The sequence below is a fragment of the Callorhinus ursinus genome, unplaced genomic scaffold (genome assembly GCF_003265705.2).
Source record: "Callorhinus ursinus isolate GAN/ISIS: 27379988/994484 unplaced genomic scaffold, GSC_fseal_2.0 scaffold9, whole genome shotgun sequence".
Classification (NCBI taxonomy): domain Eukaryota; kingdom Metazoa; phylum Chordata; class Mammalia; order Carnivora; family Otariidae; genus Callorhinus; species Callorhinus ursinus.
The window spans coordinates 29,253,753-29,272,101 of record NW_027397071.1 but is presented as its reverse complement, the minus strand read 5'-3'; the positions used below and the strand labels follow the sequence as shown (position 1 = coordinate 29,272,101).

Sequence of the window (18,349 nt, the reverse complement as noted above, 5' to 3'; positions counted from 1 at the left end):
TTTGCTGAGGAATTCAGAGATAAATAATGCAAAATCTCTACTGCCCTCAGTTCACAATCTAGTATACTAGATTGAACTTTTTGATGACTTAGCCAAGTCAGTAAAATATTTATGCCTGTATCCAATATTGCTACTTTATTATCTTGTATTTTATTAGTTAGGTTGAAAAATGGTAAAGCAACATCAAAGGCATTTCTCAAAAATACACCAGTTGAACAGAAAGAAAACCTACTTGAATGTTTCACAATGAACAAAAACACAATTTTGAAAATAGTATAAAACTTGTCAAAGAAGCAAAGACAAATAAAATTTCTGCATTTAAATTAACCCAGCTTTAGTCTTACATAAATTTTTTTTTAATTATTTCAGACTTCTGTTAATGGGAAGAAAAAAATCATCTAGTTTCAAAGCTCTCTAATATTTAGAGGTTTGGACCTCAGTTTTGGGTATACAAATGTGGAAAATACATCTTCAATAACACAGTATTGTGAATGTCCCTCTGCCCACTTAAGCATTTCCACATATGTCTAAATCTTTAATCTGTAAACTGAGCGCTATCATATAACTTAACCTTAATGTACACATACGAGAATTTAAAGCTTATTAAAAATATAAGGATTGGGCGCCTGGGTGGCTCAGTTGGTTAAGCAACTGCTTTCGGCTCAGGTCATGATCCTGGAGTCCCAGGATCAAGTCCCGCATCAGGCTGCCTGCTCGGTGGGGAGTCTGCTTCTCCCTCTGCCCCTCCCCTTCTCATGTGCTCTCTCTCTCTCATTCTCTCTCTCAAATAAATAAATAAATAAATCTTTTAAAAAAATAAATAAAAAATAAAAATAAAAATGTAAGGATTGACACACCTTTCATATTTCTTCAGGGTATGCCAAGACCTGTCTGAGGATGACTGACAGAGAACATGGTTGAAGGCATCATACATTCATAAAATAGAAATGATCTTTGAATAGGAAAGTTGTGGGTAGGCAGAAGGGCTTTCATAGGTAAAAATTTAATAAAAATTGTAGGTAACTGGCAGTTTTTAAAGTGATGTTTTTCCTAAATGATTCTAATTTAAAATCAAACATCCACCATGTTTTTTGTCTTTTAAAAATCTGAATGAATCTTTTGGAAAAGTTGAATAGGCACCACTATGTGAAATTCTATAGAACAACATAGATTTCTTTTTAAGTAGAAAACCATTTTATCAGCTCTCTTAATACTTGTTTGTGTGTCCTTTATTGTGAAGAAGTAACTTGTTTCACTGTGTTCATTGGTATAATGTGTTCTTTGTCTCTTACCTATGCACTTAAGCAACTAAACTCAGCTCGCCTTGAAGGAGATAACAATATGGTAAATTTCTCTTACATGCTCAACTTCCTGCATGTAAAATGGCTGAAGGTTTGTTGGCCTACTGTGTTTTCTACATCTTGAGTTAAAGTGCCTTCTCTTGCTATTATCTGCTGTAAAAGTCAAAAGTAGTCAAAGCGTTGAATTCATTAGTCCAACAAAAAATACAGGGAATACTAGCTGAAGTAATATTGGAACTTGAAGAATAGAAATTTTGTGTTCTAATTGCCAAATATATTAGCTATGCCAAATTCATATTTTAGAATATGAATTTATATATAAATATATAGTGCCTTTTATACCTAGTAAAAGACATTAATTTAACTGGCACTTTGTATTTTCACTTTTGGCAAAAAAAATTAACAAAATTTACTTAGAGAAAAGTGTAAAGTTTACAAGCTTACTTTGTTTTTCAGTGTCTTTTGATGTTTACCTTAATTTTCACCCAAACTCAACATAGAATTAATTTCTTACACAGTTTCATGCCAAGACACACTCACCCCCCATATTTCTGTAGTAGCCAGGCCCTTTCCCTATCCAGTACTAATTTACTTAAGAAAGTTACAGAATAGTGATAGCTTTGGGCAAGAATCAGAAATGAAAATTGTTCTGTAGTACCCAATATATATGTTGAGCTTGATTTGAGGACTTGAGTTTTGAGATGTTAGCAATTTTTAATTTTTAACAAAATAGAAATTCATAAAATCTGAATATAGCCCAAAAACTCATAAACATTAGCCAATCAAAATTTATAGATGTAGTGTTTGGCATCATATTCCTAGATACATTACTTCCATAGAAGTAGTATGGAATCTTCAGTACAGTTAATAAATTCACAGGTAATGACTGCCTTTATTCCATTAGCATTGAGCTAAAAGGGGGGGGGAAATTCATGTAATGGGAAAGTTTATGAACGGAGTATTTAAAATGCATTTTTGTTGTTCTAAACTACTATAATGATTGAAGCCCTGGCTAAATTAGGGCTTTCCTTAGATAGCAAGAGAATGCATTCATTTATTTCCATTGTCCTATCTGTAGGTGAATGAAAATGTGTGAGACTATTTCAGTCATTGGTAACTTCGCATATAAATCATAGGTTTTAATTTAGTTAAGAATATCCTAAACAATTAGCAAGACTTTGTTTCACTTATTAGGCATCTGTTTTGCTACTGATGTCATCTACTTACAATAAGATGTGTTTAACTCTGGTCATTTTAAATTCATTACATCTCAAGTTTATTGTGCCCCACCGGTGGCTGTATCAATATCTATTTATCCTTGCTTTATTTTAGTTTCCTAAAATTCTAGAATTTTAGACCTAAATGAGAAATTAGGAATTGTTTAGTCCAAACCTTTCATTTTACAGATGAGAGAACTACAACTTACTCCCAGTTTTAGAAAACTATTACTTAGTAACTTATAAAATTAGTATAAGATTCAAAAATTAATAGTATTGATCCATATGAAGGCATACTTTCATAGTATATTAAGCTGTACTGATTTAGTTACAACTGTTAATGTGATTCTGGAAAAGGAGAGTATACCCTTTGAATTAAAATAATTACATTTTTCTATACTAAGTTGTAGAAAATGTTAAATTCCAACTTTCTTTCATGCTCTATATTTTTCTCTAATTTTTAATGCTGGCTAGATTTGGGCAGAGGAAGTGACAAAAGTAAGTAAATTATTAAACTACAGAATTATGAAACAATTTGTTATTCACTAAATATTTATTGGACAGCAGCCATAGTCTTTGTTACTATATCTTATAAAATATGAAAATTATCTTAGAAAGCTCAGATCTGTTTGGCTAGAAGTAGCTCCATAAGGCAGTGCAACAATGTTACAGAGATGTGCTTTGCACGCATTCTGATACAATGTTATGTTAAGTAGTAATCTTGCCAAAAGACAGTTTAAATACTTGGTTTACTTACATGACAGTTATGTAAACTACAGTTTACACCATGTCTTGTATATTCAGTAATTGAATATATCATATGTCACACAAATGAATTTTATAGATAGCTGAAGCTTGTTCTCTCCAGTAACCAGAGTTAAGTCTTCTGTCACTTTAGTTGAAACTATTTGTAAAATAGTATTTTACTGCTCCATTAAATACAGGATAACATATATTTAATTTTACTTACAGTTAGGATATGAATGTACATTATTGTACTGTGTAACAGTTAGATCCGTTGTTTGTTTTTCAAGTATGTTGTCTACTCCCTCAGTGTCAGACTGTCACTTTTAAAAGCTGTCCATATGGGGGCGCCTGGGTGGCTCAGTCGTTAAGTGTCTGCCTTTGGCTCAGGTCATGATCCCAGGGTCCTGGGATCGAGCCCCACATCGCGCTTCCTACTCAGCTGGAAGCCTGCCTCTCCTTCTCCCACTCCCCCTGCTTGTGTTCCTGCTCTTGCTATCTCTCTGTGAAATAAATAAAATCTTTTTAAAAATAAATAAATAAATAAAAGCTGTCCATATGACTGCTACTAGTAGTCCCTCTTTCCATGTTACCATTCCTAATCTTTTCTAGGATGGGAAATAAAATATTCAAGCAAGAATTTAAGGAATAAATTATGACTTTATTGTAGATTTGTTTCACTATTTGAGGTCTTCAGAAACATTTTTTATTTACTCCTCATGTTCAGGCCTACCAAAATTTGACCTCCAGATGAGGAGGACAGTGCTGAAGATTGAGGGCAGGTGGTAATTGTGGCCCCTGACTTTTTTTCTCTTTTTTTTTTTTTAAAGATTTTATTTATTTATTTGACAGAGAGAGACACAGCGAGAGAGGGAACACAAGCAGGGGGAGTGGGGGAGGGAGAAGCAGGCCTTCCGGCAAGCAGGTAGCCCATTGTGGGGCTCGATCCCAGGACCCCGGGACCATGACCTGAGCCAAAGGCAGAGGCTTAAAGACTGAGCCACCCAGGCACCACCCCTTTTTTTTTTTCAAACGTTAACTTTTTATTTTCTGACTTTGTAGGATTGCTGCCTATACGGTCTGTTCCATGTATAGGTTATGAGGGCTTTGATTCTTTGAATTGGAAATCCAGTGTGAAATTGTTGACGCCCACTCTCATCCCCCTTTGTGGAATCCATTTATCAGCTTAGTTACAGGTCTCCCTTGGCCTCTGATTTTTTTCCTGAACCTCTAGCTTGAAGAGGATAGAGTAACGTGGAAGAGAATATAGGTTGAACAATAAAACCAAGGTCTCTTCCACTCTGGTTAGCATACAGATACACCAAAAAATTTCTGATTCTGCAGTCTCTGTAAGTTCGGGAAATATGTGATATGGGAAGAAACTCATGAAACAAATATTTACATTGTGTGTGTGTGTGTGTGTGTGTAAGTAGAACTTAAGAATATATCAAAATGGATTTGGGAAGATTTTTTTTCTTCTGTACTTCTCACTTATGCCATTTTTATAATTTAAAATATGTATAATTTTAAAATTTCATATTCCTCGAATATTTTAAGATTTAAGCCTCTAGAAAAAATAGGTGACAGAACAAGATTGTCACAGCAAATGCCTCAAAAGCCTGACTAAAATTTCTAGTTTACAGTTACCCAGACCTGATATCACAGATCAACAAATTCTTGCCCTTTTTCCAAGTTACATCTTAGAACAATTCTTGCTTCCCTAACCCAAGTTATGCTGTCATATACTCTGGCAGGAGAAAGTCTCTTCCCTAGAACTTTATGTCTTAACTGTAAAATTAAGTCAGGGAATGAGGTCTTCTGGAGGACAGAATAAAAACCCTTTAAATTCACCCTTTTTATCTATCTTTCTAATATGGATCATTCTCTTCCTAGTAAATTGACTATGCCAAACCTATTTCAGTTACCTCTGCCTCTCAGATTAATTATAATCATTACGTGTGTCAGAAGTGGAGATGGTTTGGGAGATTTGACTACAGCCACCCCAGGCATACACTGAAACTTGTTCAGGAAGTGAGATTCATTTACTTCCTGTCATTTACCTTTTCTAAATACAAAGTCTAAATTGTGCAAAGAATGACTTCCTAGGCTTTGTAATATGGTGCCTTCCTTCGTAATTATATTTTGCTCAAACATGGATGACTGACCCCTTATACTTTCTGATATCATTTTATAACTTTTTCCACTTCATGTTCAAACTTCCCAGTTACTTAATCTGTTACCTAGTTCCCTTGCTTACACCTTATACAGAAATATTGCCAAGTAGAAGGTTTTTCTGCCATTTCTCCTAAAGGCCATTAAATCAAATTGTATTTTCATAGAGACCCACATGGAACTAGTCTTGTTTACTTTTAAAGTTTATTTATTTTTGATTTACTATGGTTACTTCTAATCAAAACTTTTCTGTATTCAACAAAGCAGAACAGTAAATAATGCAAATGTAACACTGAAGTAATTGGTTTTCCTTAACACTTTACTTAGGAGGATCATTGATTCTTTTCTTCCCCTGGGACTTGATTTTCTACTTCGTACTAGCTTCTAGATGAAGCTTACTTCAGCCCTGTTATCAAAGCACCATGCATTCTGAATTCAGTCAAGTAAAATTTAATTTTAACTCTTGAATTATTGAGTAATTCAAACTTATTTCCATAAATCCAATCTAGTAGTCACTTCTAATCACCTCTGCCAGGTCTGTTGACAGTGGGACAAGAATGACTAAAGCAACTGATGATCTATTTTGCTGCTACTTCCTTTTTGACTGGTTCACTGGGTTAACTGTTGCCACCAAAAAGTGAAGGAGAGGGAGATGGGGTGTGCAAGGAAAAAGTTTAGACCTAATTTTTATACTTACTACAGTCTTGGAAATATTTTAATTACTTGGATGGGGGGGCTATTTATTCTGGAGAGGTAGTAGAAGATAGCATCATTAATGGCATTATCACCAATGATGATTACTAGTGTGGGATAAGCTAACTATTTTGCATGAGCTGTGAGATTTTATTTTTCTCTTCCTCACTTACTACCAACCAACTCTGGCTAAAGGTTTAAGATTTTTTTGCCAGTATTTACTATTTTTAGGTCCTGTTAATTTTTTAGTGAACTCTTTTGTCCCAGCACTGACCCTATATCAGAGGGCTGAAGCTAGTGGTAGTGGTGTGCTAATTATATACACCTTTTTCCAGCTCTGAGGTCCATGACTTCACCTTGGTAGCTTGAAGTGAGCTGTGGGTGGAGTATTTGAACCATGAAAATCAGCACATTGGAACTCACTCACCCCACCCCCAGCCAGTTTACCAGCACACTACTGATTAAAGGTCCCCCATAACTTGCAGAAAAACCCTAGCATATCTTGTATATAATAGTGATGCTTAAGTTTGGAAATGCAAAGTTTGGAAAGAAAACTGGGAAAAAAAAAGTCATTTGTGCAAGAAAGTTCTTTGAAAGAAGCTAAGAACTATGTGCCTAGAAACAAATAATATGTTTGATAACTAAACAGAAGAGGTTAAAATCCTATGGCTTCACTCTGAAGTTTGTTCATTTGAGATTAAAGACTGTCTTTAACTTCAAAGTAAAGTAGCTATAGAAAGAGTTGAGAATTTTTTTAGCAATTTTTTTTAAGGATTTTATTTATTTGAGACAGATACAGAGAGAGCATGAGCAGAGGGAGAGGGAGAGGCAGAGGGAGAGGGAGAAGCAGCCTCCCCGCTGTGCCAGGAGCCTAATGTGGGGTCACGCTGGGATCGTGACCTGAGCTGAAGGCAGACGCTTACCATCTGAGCTACCCAGGAGAATTTTTTGAAATATTATTTTATACATATAAACCAATATTCTTAAAATGTTATGACAGTATATTGACTGTCCCATAGTAGTGTTTCTAGGCTTTTATGTATATGTCATTAAGCTTTGACATTAATAGATTCTTTTGAGTGAAGCACTGGTAAGGAATTGGGTAATGTAGAAAAGCTAAGGTATAGAAAACAGGGAACAGTTTAAACACAAAGCAGAATCAGGGACTTGGCAGCTTCTCATTTGGGGTTTACTTGGGGGATTTTTAAACTATCTTAACAAATGTACATAAAATGGGCCAAGTCCTCTAATAAAATCCTAAAACTGTGTTCCAATTTAAGTCTGAACAGGAATTGAGAATAACTCAAAGTGAATTTGATCGTCAAGCAGAGATTACAAGACTTCTGCTAGAGGGAATCAGCAGTACGCATGTGAGTGTTCATTCACTGGAAATTCATTTGAAACAGAAGACTTTGATGGTCGTAAGGCACTTTGAGGGGGAAAATTGAACTTCAAAACTTTTTCAGTCATTTATCAAGGAAATTTAAATTGTAGCCCTTGCCAAGATATATGAAGAAATACTTTAAATTTTTGTTTACACCTCATCACCTAGATCTCCCACCATCATCAAAGCCATTTGTTGGTTTTTGTTGGCTACATAGTTTGTTCTTACACTGTTAACCGAGGTTAGCCTTGGTAAGCCTTGTAGTAGAATGCTAGATACTGGTGATTCTTCCTGAGTACATGTTGTGGTCTGTTGCCCCTTGGAATTTAGCACTTTTAAGTAGATTATAGAGCTAAGAAGTAACTGTAACTTTCCTTTACAGGCCCATCATCTCCGCTGTCTGAATGACTTTGTGGAAGCCCAGATGACTTACTATGCACAATGTTACCAGTACATGTTAGACCTCCAGAAACAACTGGGAAGGTTGTAATTTCCTTTTCACACCTGAAACTCTTGATAAGAGAGGAAATTCAGGTTTTTGCATATGAACTAATAATAGAGGTGAAGATTAGAAGAATTAAAGGCTTTTATTAGCTTGCTTAAAATCAGATTTTTTTTTTAAGGAAAGTAATTTGCAAACTCGTGAGGTAGCGAAAACATTGTGAGCTCTCCTAGCACCCAAGAACTTAACAGGGATGAGAACATAATTTAAGTGAACACTTTTTTAGTGCTATATAAAGAAAAGTGTTTGAAGTTCACTTCTCTCTTAAAATACCTTCCAGTTAGTTGAGAAGGATTACATTGACACTTATTTGCCCTCAGAGATAAGCTAATTTATACTTATTCATTACTTGTTCACTGTTTAAAAAAAAAAAATTTTAGAATAGTCTATAAGACCTCAAGCCCAGAACGTAATTATTAAAAATATTTTAATATACTTTAAAGTATTGATAGCACAAAGTGTGCATAGCTCAGTCATTCATTCATCAAATGTTTATTGAATACCTGTCATATACCAGGCACTGTTCTGTACTCTAGAATTATATCAGCAAACAGAACAGGCAAAATTGCTTACCCTTATAGAGCTCACATTCTAAGGTGACACTAGAAATAAAATGATGTATAGGACAAACATGTCTCTGCTAGGTCTAGATAGAAATACCTAGGTATTTAAAGTTTAGGTAGAATTAAAGGCCATTGGCAGATAGGCCAGGTAGTAAGTGGAAAGGTAGAAGTAAGTGCAGGTTTCTGTGAAGGACCTCTAACTGTGACTCAGGTGGGTCTGGCAAAGTTTCACAGATGAAATTATTTTAGTGGGAATAATCTAGATGAAGAAAGGAGCAGGGATGAATATTCCAAAGGAAGAACACGTATATGAAAAGGCCAGAGAAAGAGTGGCAGTTCAGGGAACTGATAGTAGTTTGTTCTGGTTGAAGCATACATAGTGTTTAAGAATGGAATGGTAGATATGGCTACAAGAGTAAACAGGGTCATGTCACCAATGCCCTGTAAAGTAAGTAGTGATAAGGAGTTGGAGATTTATATAGTGAAGAGCCATTAAAGCAAGGGAGTGATATGTAAGAGTTGAAAGAAATATCAAGAGAAGTTATTTTCAAGGAATAAGTTTTTTTAAAAATCACTTTGGTGTTCTTTTCTGCATTTAATCCTTTAAAAGTAGACCTAAAACAAAATTAGGCATATCCACAAAACCAATTTTAGATCTTAAAGATGAATTGTAGCCTGATACCACTGGTTATTCCAATAAGATGTATAGAAGATTTATACTTCTGTATATTTGAAGTTTTGTTAATGGTATTTAGTATCTGAAAGCAGAATGCCACTTTATCCCTACATCATTACAACTATTTTAAGCCCAGGAAGCCTTAGTACTTCCTTTTCACTTTGTCCTGATACTCTGGGAGTGCAGTAAAGGGATTGCTGTTGTTACCGTTCATACTTGTATTCTGCTTAAAGCCACACAAATGCTTGGAACTCTGCCATTCAAACAAAATGCTAGTTATTGCACTTTTGGATAAGCTCAAACATTACAGAGTGAAATGGGTACTATTGTTCTAGGGAAGAAAGTCTAGCTTATCTCTCTGCCCTCAAAGAATTAGATTACTGGTAAGGACCAATGATAGGGGGGAATTTTAGGTCTTTAATGTTACAAGCTATGCTTTTTAAGAGAGTATATAGAAATATTCAAATGCAGAACTGGATAAATCATCCAATTCCAGACTAATTCAGAAGCTATTTCTGAAGAGTAGAACCAGGTTGTAATGTTAATGGTTATAATAGAGTGATGGTAGTAGTAATAGTAACTGGGTAAGAGCAGTCCCTTAGGAAGGGCTCCAGTTGTCCACAGGCACTCCTCTAGACACCTCATATGTAATGTGATAGCCCTCACACCGGTGAGGGTCCTAGTAGGACCCACATTTTACAGATGAGGAAACAGAAGTACTGGTCACAAGATCAGTAAATGTATTTTGTTTTTAAATAATTAGAAGGTTTTAATATATCAAGCTACAGTGGCAGAAAGTCTGTAGTTTTTAAAATGTACCAGTAAAAGTTCTTAGAAGGTGAAAATCGTCTTTCAGGGTTTTGTTGTTTGGTTGGGGTTTTTTTATTTTTCCTTTTACCATTAATTCCCCAAAATTGACATAGGTAGACCTCATTGGTAAACAAGGGCTAATTATACTAGTAAATTTGAAAGTAACATTCCATGATTAGAGACTTTAAAAACCACACATATGTGGGGAACGAGAGCTTTTTTTTTTTTTAATCTTCAGAAATGTATATATTTAGTCACAGTTGAGAAACTGAGTTCACTGAGGAAAAGATGCTAGGAAAGGTGTTCCTAACTTTATAGTAAAACCTGAATTAGAAATTAGGGTTTTTTGTCATTAGAAACCCTGTTATCCATCAGAGAAATATTTGCTTTAATTTTTAAAAATGCACTATTCCAGGTATGAAGGATACAGTGTAAACAAAACAGACCAAATCCCTGTCTTCATTGAACCTACATTCTATTTGGGGGCAGAGGGAAGTAGAAAATCAATATGTAAATTACATAGTATATTAGAAGGTGATAAATGCTATGGAGAAAAATAAGCAGGGAAGTACCATGGTTAGGAGTAGAGGTTTACACTAGTTAGGGAAGACAGACTTGAAAGATGAAAGGAAGCAAAGCAGGTAGGCAGGCATCTGAGAGACAATGCTCCAGGAGAGTGTACAGTAAGTAGAAAAGCCCTGCCGCAGAACATCGCTGTGATGTTCAGGCGACAGTAAGGAGGGCTTGGCTGGAAGTGAACTGAGGAAACAGGAGGCTGGGACACAGAGGGCTTTGGCCTTTACTCAGAGATAAGGAGCCTTTGGAGGGTTTTGCACTGAGGAGTGATATGATTCGATTAGCCTTTGACAGGATCATTCTTGCTTCTCTGTTAAAGGTAAATGTGAGGGAGCATGGGTGGAGGCTAACAGACCTGTTTAGAACTGACTGCAATAATTCAGCCAGTAATCTAGTCAGGAGATGATGGTGGCTTGGATCAGGGTGATTGTGGTAGAAGCGGTCAAACCCTGGGTGTATTTTAAAGGTAGAACCAACAGGATTTGCTGACAGACTTCATTTATATGGGGCTTAGAGGAGTCCAGATTTATTGCAGGTGTTTAGCCTGAACAACTGAAAGAATGGAGCTGTAGTTAATTAAAATAGGGAATGCCACAATAGGGGCAGGTTGGGGTAGTATATCACCCCAGTTTTATGCCAGAAGCCCAATTTTAGACATTTGAAGTTTGAAATGTCTACCAGATACCTAAGTGGAGAATACCCAGTTGTAGGACATGCAGGTCTGGAGTTTGGGGTAAATTAGAGGTAGAAATTAGAGAGTGGTCAGCTTATCAAGGATATTTATATCTGAGACCAGATGAAAGGCTGTAAGTAGAGGTAGAGAAAAGAAGAGGGCTAAGGGCTGAGCCCTGAAGCGCTCCCAACACAGCTTAAGGAAGCAGTGGTATGGAATGAGCAGTGAGGTAAGATGTAAACAGAGTGTGGCCTGGAAGTCAGGTGAAGAAGATGGAGGAAAGTGGAGGGAAAGGATCCACTCTGATCTCTAGATCGGTCAGGTGAAATGAGGAATGTTAGTGGACCATTGGATTTAGAATACTGAAGTCATTGCTGACCTCCACGAGAGTGGTTTTAGTGGAACAGTGGAGGCAAAAGCTTGTCTATAATGTAAAAGAACAGAAGAGGAGGGACTGTGATGGTGAGTTTAGATAAGTCTTTCAAAGGTTCTAGTGTAAAGAGGAACAGAAGAATGAAGCAACAGCCAGAGGAGAAAGTGTGTCTAGCAGATTTTTGTTTTTTAAGATAGGAGAAATTTGTAAACTGATGAGAATGATACAGTACATGGGAAAGAAAAGGAAGATTTGCTAGTGTGATGTCCTTGAGAGGAAAAAGGAGGTGAGATTTTTGTAGCAGAGGTGAAGAAATTAGCCATAGAAGTGTAGACAGACAGCTCATCTGTAGTAAGAGATGATCACAAAAGCATAAATGCTTCCTGATTGTTCTTTTTCTTCTCAGTTCAGAAGGAAACAACTCATCAGCTGAGTATAAAGGTTAGGGGAGAATTGCTAGAATTTAACTACTATTTATGCTGCTGGCTGACTCAGTGGTCATATAGAGAAGAAGGAAATTGTATTTTATGGAGGGGTGAATTTCACTCACCAGATGAGGCCTAGGATTTAAATACGAATTTTCATAGGAAATATTCAACCTTAGAAATGGTTGGATGAGAATGAATATAGGCCAGCCAGTTAGTGCTGTTTTCCACTTAGTATTGGAGAAACAGTAGCTTTAAAATAAGTTGAAAATTTTAATTATCTTTAAAATATTTATAAGCACGCCAATCACAGAGATTTTACTAATTTCTAATAAAACTTTTATTTTTACCCCTAAAAAATACAAGACAGAATGAACTTGTGAAATTTGCCCTATTCTCCCATTGAGGTTTCATTGTGATAATTACTAGTCAAAACATATTTTTTGAATGCCTGTGTCCTCACCTGTCTCTATGTCCATAAAGGAATGATACTGTTTCATCTTAGTATCTTCAGCTTATGGTACTGATTCTGGACATATGGATACTCCATAAATATTTGTCATTTGAATAAACAGAAAAATGTGATTGGATCAGTTTTATAAAAAAGTTTGGCTAGCTATTCAGATATTTCTCAAAAGAATTAACTTGAGAAAACGTCACTCTTGCGATAATATCTAATATAGAAGTAGTTTTTCATTGATATTTTATTTAACAACTCTTAAAGTCAGGGAAAGATTAATAAAACATACTAGTAAAGGTTTTTTGGAAGTGTTTTAAGGATAAATCATTTTTTCAGGGAAAAACTTTTTTTTTAACTTTATAATTGTGAAGACAGCTTTGAAAAGAACTTTCAAGGACTTATATTTGTAAAACACCTGAATTTTCTATAGTATAACTGGCCCAAGAGGCATAAGTTAGATAGCAACCTCTGTCATTAAAATATTACTGACGGCTGTAAATCTTTAGCCAAAGTGGAAGTTGGTAGAAAGTAAACACTGCCACCAAGTGGTGGTATTCAGAAGCTCTAGTCACTTGGAAATAGATAATTGGCCGTTTTCTTTTCAACAGTTTTCCATCCAATTATTGTAACAACAATCAAACTTCTGTGGCACCCGTGCCATCTGCTTCATCAAATGTGATTGGTTCTTCTGCCTTGACTTCAACAAGTGGCCTAGTAATCGCCTCTCCTACCAACCTCATTGACCTTAAGGAGTGCAGTGGCAGTAGGAAGGCCAGGGTTCTGTATGATTATGATGCTGCAAACAGTAGTGAATTATCACTTCTAGCAGATGAGGTGAGTAAGATATGGGTATAAGAAAACCTGTATCATAGATTGACATACCTTCTAGTATAATAAATTGTAAATTCCTCATTACTTATTTGGAAATAGTTTATCATGAATACTTTCATATATTTAAGATGGTTATATTAACATTTTAAGAAAAATTTACTGCTCTTTAACAAAATAGAATATCACAGAAATATTTAAAGCTTTTAACTAAGTAACTAGATTTCTAAAACTGCCTCTAATAAAATCCTTTATCTTTTAGCAAAGTTGATGATAATGTTTAAAGAACTTTAGTAATGAATAAACAGATTATAAATCTGATTATTCTATGTGCTTACTTTGTAACATAGTTAATAACTGGAAATATTTTATTTTGTAGGTGATCACTGTGTTCAGTGTCGTTGGAATGGATTCAGACTGGCTAATGGGGGAAAGGGGAAATCAGAAGGGCAGAGTGCCAATTACCTACTTAGAACTGCTCAATTAAATAGGTGGACTATGGAAAGATTACCCATCATGACACCAGTATTTATATACAATTAACTCTAAATAAAGCAGGTTTAAGTATCTTCCATGTTAATGTTCTTAGGAGACTGAAAAGAAAATACCAGCCATCAGAAACCAGCCTTTCTGCCAATAAAATTGCATGGTGAATATTTCATTACAGAATTTATGTTAGTGCTTTCATGCCAAGAATGTTTTCTTACAAAATTCTCTTTCTACTGAGGTTTCACTAATAAGCAGCTTCTACTTTTGAGCTCCAACTTAAAGCAGAAGAACTGTTTTCTACTGAATTTTTCATTATTGGCAAGCTTTTTCTTTTATGTAAAATAAATTTATTGTGAATTGATATCAGTGACTCATTTATTAGGTATAATTAATAGCCAAAGAATAAAATTAAAATTTGTTTTAAGCTTTTGGTTTAAAAAGAGGTCTAGGATATAAGCCTCTTTTATGGAAATAATATTTCTGAATGTTTCCATAAACAGAAATGCAGTTATACCATGTTTACCTTGTTTTCCAACAGAAATTGAATTATTTCAATACTATATCTCAGTGGTTTATTTTGGGGGCTTTTGGGGTTTTTATTAAACACTACTGAATGATTTCTAAATTTAAGAAAAGCTAGTCCTTGAAAAGCATTACCATATTACTCTGGTATATTTTCAGCTAAGGTTCTAAAACATCTGGAACCAGTTCAATTTGCTAAACAATGTTTTTTTTTTAAGATTGTTCAGTTGGAACAATTTAATGCATAATCAGAATTGGATCTGTTAAGAACATACTTCAGTAGAGAAAATTTCTTACGGAACAACAAATCCTTATCAAAAATATGGATTAGTGCAACTACACCCATCATAGAGGAATATTGTATACAAACAGAATACATCTTTGGTTACTCTAAGCCTCTAATTTTGAATATTTATTAATGAACTTAGGTTATCTTGATCAGGATCTCTGGTTATGAAACACACTCATGAAATTATTAGTGCTACACTTGCAGTCAGAAAATTGCTATTTGGACCATTGCTGTGAGTCAGATTGTTTCCATATTAGGACTTCTGCATTCATTCTCATTCATTCATTCATTCATTATTCATTCATTGTTGAGGGCCAGGCACTATGCTGATAACTGGGGATATTATCTGTATCCCCAAGATGCACAGTCCTTCCACCTGCAGACCTTAAAGACCAGTGGAAAATACAGAAAACTAAGCAGTTGCCATATAACAGAGTCCATGTCATGATAGAAGAAATACAGGGTACTGTGTTTGGGAACTTTGGGAGTCACCTAATTCGGATTTGGGGAGTGGGAGATGGTTTGGAGAGGAAGTGTTCCAGGCGGAGGGAAAAATTACGTGCCAGGCCTGGAGCCAAGAGAATGTAGCATATTCTGACAATTAAAAGTAGTTCAGTCTGGTTTACACAGGAAGTGCAAAAGTGTAGTTCATTTCTTCTGAAAATGTTAATGTACTGAAATATTTTTTGGTACTTTCAAAAATGATGAACACTTAACACAAAAGGTATTTTAAAATGTGTTTAAGAGCTCCTAAGAGCTTTGTAAACGTGTTGATAATAATTCAGTTCACAGTCCAAACTTTAACAGTAGTTGTTACCCTCTTATTTCTGTGCTGAGACACATTCCTCGGCAGTTTTATAATTGTACAAAGACACTTTGATTCACACTGTGAATCACCATACTCTTAACCCCAAAAGCTGTTCAAGCTGGTTAGCTATAGCACCAAGTGAGTGAGTGAGCTTTTTATTTCCCCAGAAAGGAAGTTCTACAGGCAGCCTGGAGTACCATCTTTTATGTGACATGAATCCAGGTTTAGGTTTTAAAAGATAATACAAAAAATCCAGGTCAACTCAAACAGCAACTATAAATTAGGTTTATGGGAAGTAGAGTAGTAAAGGGGGAAAAAGTACAGGTACTGGAGTGAAATGGCCCTGGGTTCAAATCCAGTCTTCCTCACATCCTGTGCTCTTTAAGCTTGGACTCCATTGTATAAACTGTTGTTTCCTTATTAGTGAAATAGGGATAATAATTATGCCACCTTAAGGTTACTGTGAGGATTCTATAGCAAATGTTAACTTGTATGGTAAGTCATTTTTAGGTAAAGGTTTGACACGTAGTAGAAACATTCTGTAAATACCAGTTTCCCTTTCTTAGCCCCTGTAACTTCCTGACCAATCCAGAGTGTAGGCCTTGTTTATTATGACTGTGTACCAGAGATACCTTTTATACCCACGCTCCATTCTACTCATCAATCCTGTCCTCCACCCCGTTTAAATCAGACCTAGATTTAGGTTTAACCTCACTGCAGCCAGCATGAGTTTTTATCAGAACCTCCTGTTTTCCATCAAATGAATGTTGATTTTAATAACCCAATAATGTGCAGTAGCCTTCAGTAATGTTAAGGTTGAAATGCTTCTTGTGCCTTTGTCTACCACATATCCACCATAATATGTGGACTTGTTCTTATGTTTGTAGCTTTTTTATTTTAAAGGGGTTTTGTTGGGGGGGGAGGGGGATTTGGTTTTGGTTTTTGTGGGTTTTTTATTTTGGTTTTGACTTTTGAAGTCATGGTTTTAATTTTTACTCAGGTAAAAGCCCATAAAGTTTCTTAGGCGTGGAAGAAAAGCTTGGGAAGGCTAATAATTCATGGTGCAGTTTTAAATTATTTAAATAAGCTCTGTGCCCCTGTTACTATACCTAAAAGTATAGTAACGTGAAGGATGCACATATGAATGAAATAATAAACTTGGAAATAATTGTAGGCTCTTTTACAGACAAAAATGATTGGATTATCTCTACATTTGTTCTCAAAATAATCTAACCTAAGAGGTCATGGTGTTAAATTGTTTTTTATGGTGCTAGTCAGAAAAATGCATATTGTCGGACGTTAGGTTCCAGAAGTGGGAATGTGCCTCATTCTGAGTAACAGGAGAACCTAAGAAACCTGAGGCTAGGGTCGCATGGGTGAGAGAGTCCATCCTTATAGTCTGCCGTTCTCCACCAGAACAAAGGGACAGAAAGTGAATGGAGGGGCTGGTGTGGGAGGGCATTTCGGAGATACACTGGGAAAGATGACAGAGCGCAGAACAGGGAGTAACAGCTTTGTTTACCCAGAGAGGCCCAGCTTACCTCCATGTGTTGACTGGATTCCTCAAAAAATCTCTTCCCTACCCCGCAAATGCTTGAAATTTTGAAATCTGTTGCTGACTATGTAGCACTTAAAGCATGAGTAAGGAGCCATAATAGCTAGCTAGCTTTGCCTCAACCCCTCCTCCGGATGACGCAGTGGCTCCTCAAAAGGGCAGGAGAGAGTTGTGCCCTTTCTCCTACATTATCCTAATTAGAAAGTCTATTCAAGGGCAGTGGTTCTCTATGAGACCCCAGGATAGGCAATTATCAGCATCACCTAGGGACTTGTTTCAAATGCTAATTCATATTTCCAAGTACTTTCTACCTTTACGTGTAATGAATTTTTTGTCCTGAAGAGGCTATAGAGCTAGTCTCAGTTCTTCCACGTAACATTGTAAAAACAGTTTAAGACAAAAACTGTCTTCTGATCTTCACTGTATTCTAGCCCTGTCATAATTAGTTTTATAATTTATTCAATTAGTATGTATCTGTCAGTCTAGAATGTAGGCTCGCTGAGGTAGAGGCTATAATTCTTTTATCACAATTAAGTTGCCAACTTTTAGTACAAGACCTAGCACATTGTATGTACTCAATAAATACTTGTCAAATGGAAGGGGGTTAAATGCAATTCCTAAGCTTTATCCAAGATCTACTGAATTAAACTCCAGGCGGGGAGTGGGGAGGGGTGGGTAGGGTCCAGCCATCTGTTTTTACAAGTTTGAGAACCACTTCAGTAGAACAACAAAAACTTGCCTTCCACCTTCAGGGACTATCCGACATCACTTGAGAAAATCTCCCCGCCTTCCTCACTGTCACCCAGCACTGCTCTCAAGTGTAGAGGCGCCTTGCTGGGCTGTATTACAAGTGCGTGTGATGGAATAAGGGTATGCTTAGCATAAGCAAGGGAAATAGTACTTGGAATGCCAGGACTTGGTTGCTGTGGAAGGGTTCTTGGGAATGGATCCCGTAGTCTGAAGAAGGGTACGCACTACGACCATGCACATTTCCACTGAACACAGTGACAATCTGACATCAAAGCACCCTGACAAACCATGGAAGAGGTTTCAGACTAACGTTTACATCCCTGTGCCTCAGCTTGCTAAGCTCTTTCATTCCTACTTCACGGGACACTTTTTAAGAATTGTTAATGCTTTTTTAATAATACAAATCATAGATGTCTTGGTAAAAAGGAAAAAATGAAAATTTAGTTTAAAAGAAAAATCACCTATAATCCCACCATCTGGGAGAACTGTTATTTAGGTGTATAGCCTTCCAAACTCTTCTGTGCATTTATACATTTTTT

The 18,349-nt window shown here is 36.0% G+C and overlaps 1 protein-coding gene across 4 annotated transcripts in view; it reads left to right on the top strand.

Annotated features, from left to right (window-relative positions):
- The window catches only part of SH3GLB1 (SH3 domain containing GRB2 like, endophilin B1), a 34,451-nt gene extending 20,204 nt beyond the window's left edge, over positions 1-14,247 (top strand). Inside the window, exons 6-11 of one of the 4 annotated variants that reach the window (XM_025872121.2) lie at positions 1,306-1,344; positions 2,993-3,016; positions 7,408-7,497; positions 7,894-7,994; positions 13,178-13,403; positions 13,777-14,247. In XM_025872121.2, coding sequence (XP_025727906.1) covers positions 1,306-1,344; positions 2,993-3,016; positions 7,408-7,497; positions 7,894-7,994; positions 13,178-13,403; positions 13,777-13,884 — 588 coding nt within the window. In that variant the 3' untranslated portion in view covers positions 13,885-14,247. Of the gene's footprint in view, positions 1-1,305; positions 1,393-2,992; positions 3,017-7,407; positions 7,498-7,893; positions 7,995-13,177; positions 13,404-13,776 lie in introns of all 4 variants that reach the window. The other 3 variants (XM_025872120.2, XM_025872122.2, XM_025872123.2) reach the window with 3 other exon arrangements.
- The last annotated feature ends 4,102 nt before the right edge of the window (positions 14,248-18,349 follow it).